The 15,233-nt window shown below is 44.0% G+C and overlaps 1 protein-coding gene across 9 annotated transcripts in view; it reads left to right on the top strand.

Moving 5' to 3' along the window:
* Positions 1-15,233, top strand: part of VWA3A (von Willebrand factor A domain containing 3A) — a 61,321-nt gene that overhangs the window by 29,215 nt on the left and 16,873 nt on the right. For all 9 annotated transcript variants that reach the window (XM_042922583.1, XM_042922582.1, XM_042922581.1 and 6 more), the window contains 8 exons: positions 2,796-2,931; positions 3,041-3,144; positions 4,691-4,771; positions 5,188-5,282; positions 6,706-6,825; positions 12,295-12,369; positions 12,515-12,659; positions 13,421-13,616. In XM_042922583.1, the coding sequence (XP_042778517.1) occupies positions 2,796-2,931; positions 3,041-3,144; positions 4,691-4,771; positions 5,188-5,282; positions 6,706-6,825; positions 12,295-12,369; positions 12,515-12,659; positions 13,421-13,616 (952 nt within the window). The remainder of the gene's footprint in view (positions 1-2,795; positions 2,932-3,040; positions 3,145-4,690; positions 4,772-5,187; positions 5,283-6,705; positions 6,826-12,294; positions 12,370-12,514; positions 12,660-13,420; positions 13,617-15,233) is intronic.

The raw sequence follows: 15,233 nt of genomic DNA, 5'->3' as shown, positions 1-15,233 counted from the left end.
AAAAATTGATTTCAGAGAAAGGCCAGCAGGCTCCTGCCACCCTTCCCATCTATCACTGTCCCCTCCCTTCACCCCAATTTGGAGAAGGACAGAAACCTCAGCCACACTGAGTGGGCCATCTTGAAGATAGTCTTCGGCACCCAGCACTTCATTCAGGGCAAACGTCCCTGCCTGGTGACTCCACTAATGTAACATCAGTAAAGTAACGCAGCCAGCTCATGGACGCAGCACCATAAAAGGTATGAGCTGCTGAGGGACGCCTGGCTGGCTCAGTCAGAGGAACGTGCGACTCTTAATCTCAGGGTTATGAGATCGGGCCCCATGTTGGGTGTAGAGATTACTTAAATAAATAAAACTTAAAAAAAAAGCAATGAGCTGTTTAGACTGTGCAGAAACTTAACTGTGAACAGAAGGCACGGAGAATGCATTTATCGCTTCACCAAATGAACATGTGGCTGTGTCATAGAAGACATCTTGGCCTGGTTGGACACAATAGAAGAAACACAGCACCTAGAAACTGGAACCTTACATTTTAGCTCCAGCTTTTCTATTTAGTCTCTATAAATCATAACAGCTATTCGTATTATAATTAGAATAACTCTCTACAGAGTGCCCATTCTAAGATAGGCACCATGCTTAACTCTTTAAATGTCTTATTTTATTTTAAAAACAACAGTCTGCTGCAGATGTATTATTATCCCCATTTTACTGATGAGGAAACTGAACTTACAAGGCTAAATAATTTGCCTCAGACCCGAGAGATTAGAGACAGATCAAGTTTGAATTAAACCCACATCTGGGGCGCCTGGGTGGCGCAGTCGGTTAAGCGTCCGACTTCAGCCAGGTCACGATCTCGCGGTACGTGAGTTCGAGCCCCGCGTTGGGCTCTGGGCTGATGGCTCGGAGCCTGGAGCCTGTTTCCGATTCTGTGTCTCCCTCTCTCTCTGCCCCTCCCCCGTTCATGCTCTGTCTCTCTCTGTCCCAAAAATAAATAAAAAACGTTGAAAAAAATTTAAAAAAAAAAACAACCCACGTCTGTCTGACACCACAACCTTTCCAGGAGTTTCCCAAAATGCAATACATGCATTACTTACGGTTTGCAAGGTACATGGTTTAATTTTTCTAATATGTATTTAAAACAAGCTCATTATTGTTGTAATACATCTTCTTTCTAAAATTATTTAGGTACAAAAAGGGAATTAATTTTTTAAATGAAATCCAATTAATAATTTAAAGGCTTTAATATTACATATTTGATTTATTTCATTCTTTAAAAAGATTTTTTAATGTTTATTTTATTTTTGAGAGAGAGAGAGAGAGAGAGAGAGAGAGAGCATGCACATGTGTGAGCTGGGGAGGGGCAGAGAGAGAGAGAGAGAGACAGAGGATCCAAAGTAGGCTCTGCACTGACAGCAGATGTGGGGTTCGAACCCACAGAACCATCACAGAACTGTGAGATCATAACCTGAGCCGAAGTCAGACACTTAACCAACTGAGCCACTCAAGCACCCAAAAGAGTTAATTTTTAAAAATAATCTCTAGGGGCTCCGGGTGGCTCAGTCAGTTAAGCGTCCGACTTGGGCTCAGGTCATGATCTCGCAGTTTGTGGGTTCGAGTCCTGCGTCGGGCTCTGTGCTGACAGCTCAGAGCCTGGAGCCTGCTTCTGATTCTGTGTCTTCCTCTCTCTGCCCGTCCCCTGTTCACACTCATTAAAATAAATAAATAAATAAATAAATAAATAAATAAATAAATAAATAAATTTAAAATAATCTCTCCACCCAGTGTAGGGCTCCAACTCACAACTCCAAAATCAAGAGTCACATGCTCTACTGACTAAGCCACCCAGGTGCCCCCATGGTTGATTGATTGATTTATTTATTTATTTATTTTATTTTATTTATTTATTTTCTTTTAACGTTTATTTATTTTTGAGACAGAGAGAGACAGAGCATGAACGGGGGAGGGTCAGAGAGAGGGAGACACAGAATCTGAAACAGGCTCCAGGCTCTGAGCGGTCAGCACAGAGCCCGACGCGGGGCTCGAACTCACGGGCGGCGAGATCATGACCTGAGCCGAAGTCGGACGCTTAACCGACCGAGCCACCCAGGCGCCCCGGTTGATTTATTTTTTAAAAAATTCTAGAGGCACCTGGCTACCTCAGTCAGTGGAGCTTGCCACTCTTGATCTCGGGGTTGTGAGTTTGAGCCCCACATTAGGTGTAGAGATTACTTTAAAATAAATTTTTTAAAAAAATTCTAAACAGTACAGTGGTACTCAGATACAGCAAAATTCATGAAGGCAGTGCTCAAGTGTCCAAAGTTTGGGAATTGCTGTGTCTTATTTATATATGAGTTATGACTTAATATCTCAGAACCTCAGGTTTTCAGTTTGTAAATGTGGGTAAGGGGAAGCTGGGCTAGATCAGGGCTCCTGAAATGATATGGTGTAGGAGTTACTTTTTACTTCTTCAAAGCCTTGTGTTAGGAGCCCACGGAAGGGCCATCTGTCATCTTGAAGTCCAAGGTGCCGATCTCGATGGTAAGGGTGGGGAAGGGGCCAAGAGGATGGACAAATCAAAGAGGAAGCAAATTGCTGGGGACATCTTCTTACTCTGGAAATTCTAGCAATCTCCAGAGAAGGGGGTGGGGATGGTGGGAGGGGAAGGCAGAATTGCCTTAATTTGCCAGGTAATATTTTCAGATGCTCCACTTAGGGGAATGGGGTGGGTCGGGGAGACTAGGGATTCCAAGCTCTAAAATGTGATTTTGTAATGAGGGCTTTTAAATTTAATTTAGATTTCCACAGAGATTGCAAAAGGGCCACTCACAGGTCTCTTGCCTAAACCCCCAAAGCATGAGGGTCCCCTCACAATTGAGTTCCCAAACTTGGAGAAGACTTCTGCAGAATGGCTAAAGATCAATGGCCTAAAAGGTAAGTCCCCAGTGAGGGCAGAACCCAGGACTCAGGTGACTAACTAAAAGTCATGAATCCTCTGGGGCTCCAAGGGTTGTATCTCACACCCCACTATTTATTTTTACAGCCAGAAAACTAAGCCTTTATCAGGTTCTGGCACCCAATGCATTCTCTCCCGTGGAGGAATTTGTGCCTATTCTCCAGAAAACAGTATCTTCCTCTATCTATGAGGTAACTCAGAGTCAGAGTTCTCTCCAGTCTTCTGCAGGGGGGCGCTTTTGTGACATTTCCCTTCTTAAATGTTCAAGAAATAAGAGTAATAAGTCAGATCACAGGGAGTAGGGGTCTAAAGGTCTGTAGTACGTTGTAAGCTTTCCACCCAGGACTGTAGAACTCTCATCAGATCTATCCCAATTGCTATTTTGCAAAGATTTGAAAAATGGACTTGGGAGATGGGATAAGAGGGAGCAAGTCAGGTACTATAGTTACCTCCTCCTTGAAGGTTTTCCTCTGTGCACTCAGAACACACTCACTTTCCTTGTATCCTCACTGTACCTGGTACAGCTTCTGCTCCAGCTCTTATAATGTGTTAATATGTGTACTTGTTATGTGTCTAAACCCCCAATGGCATATGAGCCTTTAAAAGGACAAACTCTTGAGGTGCCTGGGTGGCTCATTCAGCTGAGAGTCTGACTTCAGCTCAGGTCATGATCTCATGAGTTCGAGCCCCACATTGGGCTCTGTGCTGACAGCTCAGAGCCTGGAGCCTGCTTCAGATTCTGTGTCTCCCTCTCTCTCTGCCCCTCCCCCACTTGTGCTCTCTTTCTCTCTCTCAAAAATAAATAATAAAAAAAAAACATTAACCAAAAGAACAAACTCTGTTCTCCAACCCTGTATCCCCATTATCTAGTACAACTAAGCAGTCAATGAATATTGCCCAGATGGCTAACTGGGTGGAAGGAAGGATAGAAAAAAGAAGGAAAAGAATGAATGGATGGATAGAAAGAAATGGTGATGATAAATGAATAGATAAAAGGATGGATGGATGTTTGGTTGGTTGGTTGGTTGGTTGGATGAATGGATGGATGGGTGATGGGTGGATGGATGGATGGATGGATGGAAATGTAAACTTCCATATGGAAGTATGGAAAGGGAAAAGTAGAAGGATGAATGACAGAATTAAAAATGGTGAAAGGATTAAAGTACAACGAAAGGATGGAGAAATTGAAGGACGGAATAATAGGTAAAGAGAAACATCAATGGAAAGATGGAAGAATGAAAGGGAAGTGGGATAGATAATTGTAGCAGTGGATTGATGAATGACCAGGTGGTCATCCATCTTGGCAGAGGATGAAAAATTAGACAACTTGGCAGAGGACGAAAAATTAGATTTTCAAAGGGTCCATGAAGGTCTATCTGGGTTTCTAAGCCTATGAGCCCATGGCCAGTATGTTTCAAGGTCTCCAACTATCCTATTACAAAACTTCCAGCCATATCTTGTAATCAAGACCCTGCTGTTTGTAAGAGCCTCCCCAGAAGGGAGCCTGGCTAGCTGTCAGGCATGGTGCACTCAGGGACCACTGTCCTGAAGGACTTCTGTCACCAGCTCCAGGCATGGCAATGACTAGGGAGGCATAACCCACCCCCAGATGTGCTCAAAGCCCACTTCCCTCTTATGCATCTGATTTGGAGAGCCCAGCACCCAAATTAAACTTACAGTCATTCCCCACATGTGTTCTGTTCACCTGCTGCCCATCCTGGCAACACCTGAATGCAGAAGGCAATGGTACAATTTGAATGGCATGATGGGACAGTGAAGAATGTTCATGTGGATCCGCCCTTCCTCTATGAGTACCAGGTTAGTAATGGGTCCAATAGGTCAGAATATGTGGTATGAGAAGAGAGAATGTGAGGAAGGCACCATGGAATGTGGAGACCCAAAACCATTGACTGAACTCCCTCTTATAAACAGAAACTGTTCTCTGCCTCCAGGCACCGCTGGAGCTTTCTACACTTGTTTCCCAGGGAGGAACCTGTCAAACAAAAGTCTCTAATCTTTTGGGGCAAGATCTACTTCCTCTCCCATCTGAGGCAATGAAATATTTGAACTTCCTGGTCTTGTGGCAGACTCATCAATGATTTAGTGGAATGTTTATACTGCCTGGATACCCATGACCTTGACACCTCATTCCCAGAAGCCAAACTTCTCCACACAGACCCTTTAACCAGCCATCCTTTGATCTGTCACTCACTCTGTGGCCTGTGGGTTTACAGAAACAGCTCAGCAGAGCTATGCGGATGTATGAGAGGCGGATCGAGTGGCTCTCCTTGGCCAGCAGAAGAATCTGGGGCACCGTCTGTGAAAAAAGGTACCTTCCCTGAAAGTAGTGTTCTTGTCCTTTGTGAGTCTGGTGTGTGACATACACACTCATCCAGCTCATGAATTCCCTGTTGGTAGCATCAGAAACCACCACTTAGATAAGGATCAACAATCACTCAGCAGAATCCTTGGAGGAAAAAGTCACCACTACCATCATCAATATCAATAATTGTGTATCATGGTTGTGTTTACTTAGGATTCTTTCAGTTAAAAAGCCACAGAAACTAAATGCAAATTGGCTTAAACAAAACAGGGAAGTCTGGTTAAGGTAACTGAAAATTCTAAAATAGATTTGATTGCTGTCTTCAGGTATGGCTCCATCCAGGGGTTCACGTGTGTCAGGAATCTTTCTCCGTCTCTCGGCTCTACTTCCTTCCCTTTTGGCTTTGTTTTCAGGCAGGCTTTACCCATCCAGGTAGCAGGATAGCCACCTGAAACTCCTGGCTTCCTTTCTACCAGTTTAGCACTCCCAGGCTTGGAGTGGGGGTCCATCGATGGGCTATTCAACTCTGGCCTGGGAGGTATGATGTTCTAATTGCCAGAAGTCAAATGCCCACCCTTCAAGCTTAGGGTGGTTCTGTTTCACCCAATTCAAATGGCCTGAAAGAGGCAGAGGAGTTTTCCAAAGGAAAATCAAGATGCTGTCATGATAGGAGGTAATAGATTCTGCGTAGGGAGAAACAGTTGGCAACCATGATAGCTATCCTTACCGTTCCATACCTTATTGGATGCATTCCCACTTACAAAGTACTATACTATTCAATCATTTAATTCTCAAAACTAACCTAGTTCCTAGTTAAATATATGAAGGATCAGAGAGGTTTTGTGACTTGCCTAAGTCACACAGGAAGTGGAACTCTGACTCTAAATCCAGAGGATTTGCTCCTGCTATCCATAACTGCTGTCTCAAAATGAGAGTAGAGGGTGGAGTTGGGAAATGATTTGAGGTCGTGAAAGAAGACCAGATGGGGCTAAGGATCTTAAAACAGAGAAAGGTCACAAAAAGATGCATTTATTTCCCCAGAGGCTCAGATACACCTAATTCCCCATCTAATTTGCTTACCTTGTTTCTGTTTCCCCTACGGAGACCCCAATCTAGAATAATATTGAATGCTAGGGCTTTAAAGCAGGGAAATGACTGCTTTCCAGGCATCCCCCACCCCTTAAACCATCTCCACCCTGATGTGACTTTACTCCATGATGGGAGCCCCTGGGAGAGAAGCTTCCATGATCCCCTTAGTCTACTGTTGTAAACCCACTCCTATTGACCTCACACCATGGAAAAGATTTTGGCCAGCTGTAAGTTTGGCATGTAGAATTCCCCTGGAAAAAACTTTAAATAGTAAAATGGAACAAAATAAACATTATCTGAGAGATTCGGTTCTCTTCTTAAAGCTTGTGTTTCTTTTTAGGGTGGTTATACTGCTGGATATCTCTGTGACCAATTCCATGTACATTATTCATATCCAGCACTCACTGCGGCTTCTGCTGGAGGAGCAGTTGTCCAACAAGGACTGCTTCAACCTCATCGCGTAGGCTCCTAGGTCCCGGTGGGGGGCTGGGGGCAGGGGGCAGGGGGCACGGGTGCTCTGTGCCACTGCTGGGCTGAGGTTCCCGGCAGGTGGCTGGATGACAGATGTTACCAGCACCCAGCATCCTAGGATGGCCATCAGCTTATCCGATTTGAATCATCTTGTTTGGGGTACTGAATAATTAAATGGTTGCAGGACAGTCCCACTGGGGCGAAGGTGTAAGTGGCCCCAAAACACACAGCTTGATCAGCCAAGATAAAGTAACTCAGCCCATTGCCCCATTTGGATTCTGAGCTGATAAACATGAAAGAGAAAAAGAAGGGCCCCAGGCATGCCCCAGTCTCGGTACATGTCTAGCAAGACCTAATATGCCAAACGTTTAGGATTCCAATCCCAAATGTTAATTATATAGACTTATATATATAATTATATATGTTTAAATTATGTGTAACTATATAATATATAATCCTATATATTTAAATGATATATATAAATAATTTGATATATACTTTAAAATATCAATATTATATATAAAATAGACATATTTTTAAACATATTTATTTATTTTAAGAGAGAGAAAGAGGGGCGCCTGGGTGGCTCAGTCGGTTAAGCGGCTGACTTCGGCTCAGGTCATGATCTTGCAGTCCGTGAGTTTGAGCCCCGTGTCGGGCTCTGTGCTGACAGCCTGGAGCCTGTTTCAGATTCTGTGTCTTCCTCTCTCTGACCCTCCCCTGTTCATGTTCTGTCTCTCCCTGTCTCAAAAATAAGTAAAACGTTAAAAAAAAAAAAAAAAAAAAAAGAGGGAAAGAGTAAGCAGGGGAGGGGCAGAGAGACAGAGAGAAGGAGAGAGGGAGAATTCCAAACAGACTCTATGCTGTCAGCACAGAGCTCAATGCAGGACTCGATCTCACGAACCATGACCTCAGGGCCACGACCTGAGCCAAGATCAAGAGTCAGATGCTTTAACCTACTAAGCCACCCAGGTGCCCTTAAAATATATATTTAAAAAAAATTTTTTTTTAAATTTTTTTTAATGTTTATTTATTTTTGAGAGAGACAGAGACAGAATGCAAGTGGGTTAGGGGCAGAGAGGGAGAAACAGAATCCAAAGCAGGCTCTAGGCTCTGAGCCATCAGCACAGAACCCGATGTGGGGCTCGAACCCACAGAGCTGTGAGATCATGATCTGAGCCAAAGTCAGGCGCTCAACCTACTGAGCCACCCAGGCGCCCCGAAAAACATTTTTTTTTAACATTTGTTCAATTTTGAGAGACAGAGCATGAGCAAAGGAGGGGCAGAGAGAGAGGAAGACACAGAATCCGAAGCAGGCTCCAGGCTCTGAGCTGTTGGCCCAGAGCCCAGCGCAGGGCTCGAACTCATAAACTGTGAAATCATGACCTGAGCCAAAGTCAGATGCTCAACTGACTGAGCAACCCAGGTGCCCCCATATATATTTTAAAAATTATATACAACTGGGGTGCCTGGCTGATTCAGTCAGTGGAGCATACAACTCTTGATCTTGGGGTTGTGGGTTTGAGCCTCACATTGAATGTAGAGATTACTTAATAAAATCTTAAAGAAAATTATATGTAACTATATATAACTTAAATTATATGCAGTTATATATATAGTTATATAAATTAACTATATGTATGTATAGTTATATATATAATTTAAATTACAACTATATATACATATATTTAAATTATGTATTATATATAGTCACATCTAATTTATATATATAGTTATATATAATTCAAATATATATATAGTTTTATATATTTATTTTAATGGCATACCTTTTTCACTAATTAGGGGACAAAGAAAAGGAACCCACTTGAACTATACATTTTTGTATCACTTCATATCAAATAGGGAGTATTTTTTTTTAATGTTTATTAAATTTGAGAGAGAGAGAGAACGTGAACAGGGAAGGGGCGAGAGAGAGAGAGAGAGAGACAGAATCCAAAGCAGGCTCCGGGCACCAAGCTGTCAGTGAAGAGCCTGATGCGGGGCTCAAACTCAGGAACTGTAAGATCATGACCTGAGCTGAGATCAGATGCTTAACTGACTGAGCCACCCAGGTGCCTCTCAAATAGAGAGTATTCTAAATCAATTAAGACAGTGGTTAATATTATATATTATTCTGTACCAGAGCCTAATCTTTTTCTAATAAATGTTACAGAAAAAAATGCTTAGAGATACATATTAGGCAATGTTTTCATTAATTTATCCATCCATTCATTCAACAAACTTTTATTGAAAGGCTGCTCTGTGCCAATCACTACGCTCAGCATTGGGGATACAGAAGTGCATATACATAATACCTGTTCTCAAGGAACTTGGGGTCTAGTAGAGGGAGACAGACATGTTAAGAAATAAGTGTTATTAACTGTTTTCTACAGAAATAGGTAGAAGGCAGGATCAGACCATCCTGCCTGAGCAGAGTTAGGTCAGAAAATATTCACAGAGGAAGTGACCCTTTTGCCAAGTCTTATCAAATGAGCAGGTGTTTGCCTAGCACATGTGAATGATGGGGGCAGTGGGGAGGAAAGGCATTTTTGGCAAAGGGAACAACATGAGGCATACAGGTGTTGGAACTGTGGAATGTTGTATATTGTGTTGGAATGGAGACTATGGAAATTTGGGGGCCATCAGGGAGTTCAGTAGGTTACAGGGTGAGAAAGAGAGATTGTGCATGACAGAATAAAACAGGTGATGGAGAATTTATACATAGAAGATGTGCTCAGGAGCTTTTGTACTACAGGACATATAGGCATTAAAGGATTTTAAGCAAGGTCATAAGATGAGCGGATCTTGAATGCTCAAGTCACAGTGCAAAAGACGCATTAAAGGGATGGAGGCCATTTGGACCGCTCCAGTGGTCTGCACTAGTGTGGAGTAGGCTTGAACTGTTGGCCATGGTGATGGAGGAAGGGATGCGTGTGAGAGCCATTGCAGAGTTAGAATCCGCAAAGCGTTGTTACCATGTGGCTATAGAGGGTGAGAGAACAGTGAAGAGAGGATAGCCCAGATGGAGCAGATCTTGGAAGTAGAAGATAGTTTTAACCAAGTAGAGTTGGAGATTTCCAAGAGGAGATGTCCTTGTAGGGGTTCCATTGAGGAGTGCTAGCCAGGAAGCACAGGAAGCAAGCCATCAATATTCTGGTTATGTGGTTCCACACACAGAAGTGCATGAATTGCACCTGTGGAGATGTGAAGGTGAGAGAGGACAACCAAAGACAGAACTGATGAGGCACTGACATTTGGAGGGAACCACCAGAGAAACACAGGAGAAGAGCAGCAGAGAGGTAGGAGGAAAACGAGGAGAGAGTAGTATTGAGAAGCAAGGTCTCAGAAAGAAACAGAGTTTGATCCTGCAGAAGAAAAGCAGGAAGGGGAAGAATGAAGGAATCTACTGAATTTGACAGTAAAGCTCACTGGTAACAAAACAATGAGATATAGGATTTTGGAATTCAGTTTGGCAACTGAATATTTAAAAGGTTTAAAATAATAACAGTGCCCAGTGCTGGTGATGATGCAGTAAGAAGGGCACTCTTGGAAACTGTCAGTAGAAGTGTAATTTGGTATAGCCCTTGTATTAAATTTTTAAGTATATGTTCTTCATTCCTTCAATTAAACCTTTATATATTATCTGAAGGGAATACAAAGCCAAGTGTACAGAGATAACCATGCTGGGTTGTTCAGTACAGAGTCTAACACAGATAAACCTGGAAACAAACTGCATAACCCTTGGAAAAATTGGTAAAACAATCCTGACAGTGCAACTATTCAAAAGAATGAGGGAGAGTTACATGTGTGCATTTAGAAAAATGTCCTCCGTAAGTCCCAACGAAAGGGAACAGGTAGATTACAAATAGTATGTACTGTATAATTCCATTTCTGTAAATATATATTTACCTCTTCTGTGTTTTTTTTTAAAGTATAGTTGACACATAATGTTAGTTAGTTTCAGGGGTACAACTCAGTGATTTGACAAGTTTTACACATTTATTTTTTAAATTTAGTTTAAAGATTTTATTTATTTATAAGTAATCTCTACACCCATCATGGGGCTCGAACTTACAACTGAGATCAAGAGTCGCATGCTCTACAGACTGAACCAGCCAGGCACACCTATGCTTCTTTTTTTTTAATCTGAAAGAATATAGAGTAAAAAGTTAACAGAATTTTTTTCTGAGGAATAAAATTGGACAAATTTTCACTCTCTGGATGTTGTTAAAATTTTTATCCAGTTGTAATAGAGGATTTATTATCCAACTACAATACATATTTTCATGAGGGGGAAGAAGGTCATTGGTTTTATTTTAAGTTTTATTTGTTTATTTTGAGAGAGAGAGAGAAAGAGAAAGTGTGCAAGGGGCGGTGTGTGTGAGACAGAGAATTTGAGAGAGAGAATCTGAAGCAGGCTCTGCACTGTCGGTGTGCTGAAGAGGCAGTGCTCCATCTCAGGATGGTGAGATCATGACCAAGGTCATTGTTAATATTTGCCAGGGAACCTACCAGAAGCTTGACTGCAGTGGGTTGAGGAGTAAGGAGATGCTGCGACATTGTTTTTCCAGGGAGCCCGTCCATACATACAAAAGAGAAGTGGCTAATAGAGAGTCCCTGGTAGAAAGAGGAAGTTATTTTTGAGAATGGACAGGCTTGGGGTGCCTGGGTGGCTCAGTTGGTTATGTGTGTCTGACTCGTGGTTTCAGCTCAGGTCATGATCTCATGGTTCATGGGTTCCAGCCCTGCATCAGGTTCTGTGCTGACAGTGCAGAGCCTACCTGGGATTCTCTCTCTTTCTCTCAAAATAAAGAAATAAACTTAAAAAAAAAAAAAAAAAGAATAGGCTTGAACATTCACAGAGACAAGGGGGAAGAGTGGAATAGAGAGGAGGAAGGAGTTTGAGGGGGAGGGAGACGTCTGTGGGCAGGTCTCAAAAGATCAGTTAGAAGACTTAATCTTGAGCTAGAAAAAGGATTGCCTTTGAGAAAGGCAACCAGTCCTCTTCTCAAGGATTTAAATTCTGCCTCATGGGAAAATGAGATGATGCATTTTTTTTTCTTAATTAAAAACTATCATGCAGACAGAGTGAAAAAAATGAGTTATGGGGCTGAATCAGTGCTAGGGGGACTTAAAAAGGGGGAAATGACTCTCTCCTTTGGGGGTGGGGAGTTCACCCAGAGAAGGGAGCTGGTGTCAGAAAGGAACCCTGGCCATAGCTGGTCCTGGCTCTGTGTCTCCACTGAGAGCCCCTCAGCTCTGCTCATACCGGGAACGTACTGTGACACGTCAGGACCAGCAAGGAAATCTGGTGGCTGGCCCAGGCCAGGGACATCCTAGCATTTTTCGGTGTAGTCAGAATTTTGCTCCCCAAAAAGACCTGGGAGCCCAAAGACCTGGGGTGTAGAGTGGCCAGATCTCCTGCTTAAGAACACACCCTCTTTCCTTCCCCGCCAAGGTTTGGAAGCACAATAGAAAGCTGGAGGCCAGAGATGGTTGCCGTGAACCATGAAAACTTGCAGAGCGCCTGGCGGTAGGTGACTGTCAGAGGCACCTGCTGTGTCTCAGGGCGGCCTCTGCGGTGCTGTTTTCTCTGTCCCCCTCTCCACCAGAATCCCCGACCTCCCTCCGGGGCCTCACAGCCAGCCTCCCTCAGCAAGGCCCTCCTTGCCTCCTAGGTGGGCCCTGACTCTGCAGTGTCACGGCAGCAGGAACGTCCTCAGTGCCCTGCGGAAGGCTGTGGAAGTGGATTTCAACGACAAAGACGGTCACCAGTCTCAGGGCATCTACCTCTTCACGGGGGGCATCCCTGACCAGGACGTGGTGGGTAGGCCTCGTCCTGGGCATCCTTCCTGACCCCACATCTTCCCCTAGGTGAACGCCTAGAGACAGGTTTCCCCAGCATGATTTTCCAAACTAGATTGATTTTATGTATTTATGTATTTATTTATTTATTATTTTTAATTTTTTTAAAATTTATTTATTTTTTATTTATTTATTTTATTTATTTTTTAAAGTTTATTATTTTAAATTTTTTTTAAGTGTATTTATATTTTGAAAGAGAGAGAGAGAGCAGAGAAGGGGCAGAGAGAGAGAGGGAGAGAGAGAATCCCAAGCAGACTCCACAAACCATGAGATCACGACCTGGGCCGAAACCAAGAGTCAGACACGTAACCAACTGAGCCTCCCAGGCCCTGCCCCACCCCCCCCACCCCCCCCCGCAAAGTAGATTTTAATGTGCAGAAAAGTCACCTGGGGATGTTGTGAAAATGCAGACCTTGTTCCCGAAGGCCTGGCCTGGGACCTGAGAGTCTGCCTTCCTGTCGAGCTCCCGGAGACATCCATGCTTCTGGTCCCTAGACCACACTCGGCATGGCCAGGCTCTCAGGTCCACCCCCCTGGCCTTACCTATTAAGACAGAGAAATTGTGGCCCAAGCTCAGTTATCCTTCTGTCCTCAGCATCTAGTACTAGACCAGGCACACAACAGGCCCTGAAGAAAGAGGATTAGGCTCAACTGACCTGAAACCAGTCGCTACAGGAGCCCTCAGCTGTGGAGCCTTCCTGCCCTCTCTCCCCTCACAGCCCATGCTCAGCGCCTACATGGCTGAGGCCTGTGGGGGCTGCGATCTCCAGCTGAACATATGTCTCTTCTACGTGGGCGAGCCCCAGATGGACATCATGCCCCCTGCCCGCTATGCCAGCCGCACCGACACAGCTGCCGCCTACCGGGAGATCACCCAGGCCACGGCCGGACGTTTCCACTGGTTTGGAGACACAGGTGCATGAACGAGTGTTGGCAGGCCCCTGCACCTCTTTCCTTCCAGAAAGTTGTCTCGGTACCAACATAGCTCCCTGTGCCATAGATATGTTCCAGAAAAAGGGCGTGTGAAAATCACGTTTGAAAAAGCATAATTCCTATTCTAGGGATGGATGGTGGTGAGGATTGCAAGATAATATGAACATACTTAATGCCACTGAACTGTACCCTTAAAACATGGTTAAAATGGTAAATTTTAGGTAAGCATATTTTATCACAATTTTTTAGAGGAAAAAAGGGGAAAAAAGCAAGCCTACTTAAAAATATTTTATTTACTTACTTATTCAGTTATTTTTAAGTAAGCTCCACACCCAGTGTGGGGATTGAACTCATGACCCTGAAATCAAGAGTCGCACGGATCTTCCTACTGACACAGCCAGGTGCCCTGACTTAAAAATATGTTAAGGCCAATATAGGGTCTTAACCAAGGACAAGGCATTTGTAAAGAAATGACAAGACAGGGGCGCCTGGGTGGCTGAGTCGGTTGCGCGTCCGACTTCAGTTCAGGTCATGATCTCGCAGTTCGTGGGTTTAAGCCCCGCATCGGGCTTTGTGCTGACAGCTCAGAGCCTGGAGCCTGCTTTGGATTCAGTGTCTCCTCTCTCTGTTCCTCCCCTGCTCACGCTCTGTCTCTCTCTCTCTGTCTCTCTCTCTCAAAGATAAATAAAGATTAAAAAAAAATTGTTTTTTTTAAATGACAAGACAAAGGAAAGGGGGTTAGGCTGTTAGGGGCAGTAGACTGTGGGAAGGCAAACAGAAGGAGGGGACTAACAGAAGGTTAGGGTTGTTTTAGTAACAATCAGGGTTGTTTGTTGTTTCCGGTGCTTTTCCTCCTCTTCCTGGCAAGGCAGAGGGAGACACCCTAAAATGGAAATTTACATCCTGCTCTTAGGCAAATGGAGGTGGGAGGAGGGTAGAGAACTTTTTGACTGTTTCTCAACTGTCTTCAGCTCAAAATAATCCTATGCCAAAGTGGCATATTTTGGGATGGCATGCATATTCTGATCCCCTACAACTGTCACAAAAAAAGAAATTGTTGGGGTACCTGGGTGGCTCAGTCAGTTGAGAGTTCAACTCTTGATTGCAGCTCAGGCCATTATCTCAGTGTTTGTGGGATCAAGCCAGCTCTGTGCTGACAGCATGAAGCCTGCTTGGGATTCTCCCTCTCCCTCTCCCTCTCTCTCTGCCCCTTCCCCACTCCTGCCTACCTCTCTCTCTCAAAATAATTAAATAAACTTAAAAAAAAAAAAGTACTCACTGTCTAGGATGCCTGCCTAGGTCAGTCAGTAGAGCATGCAACTCTTGATATCCATGACATGAGCTGAAACCCCACATTGGGCCTAGAGCCTAGTTAAAAATGAATAAATAAATTAGGTTTAAAAAAAAAAAGTGCAAGGGCACCTGGGTGGCTCAGTCGGTTGACAGTTCGACTTCGGCTCAGGTCATGATCTCACAGTGCGTGGGTTCGAGCCCCGCATCACGCCCTGTGCTGACAGCTCAGAGCCTGGAGCCTGCTTTGGGTTCTGTGTCTCCCTCTCTCTCTGCCCCTCCCCCACTCGCGCTCTGTCTCTCTCTCTC

Source organism: Panthera leo, chromosome E3 (genome assembly GCF_018350215.1).
Source record: "Panthera leo isolate Ple1 chromosome E3, P.leo_Ple1_pat1.1, whole genome shotgun sequence".
NCBI lineage: Eukaryota > Metazoa > Chordata > Mammalia > Carnivora > Felidae > Panthera > Panthera leo.
Note: the sequence above shows the minus strand (reverse complement) of the source record. Positions and strands in the feature narration are given on the sequence as shown.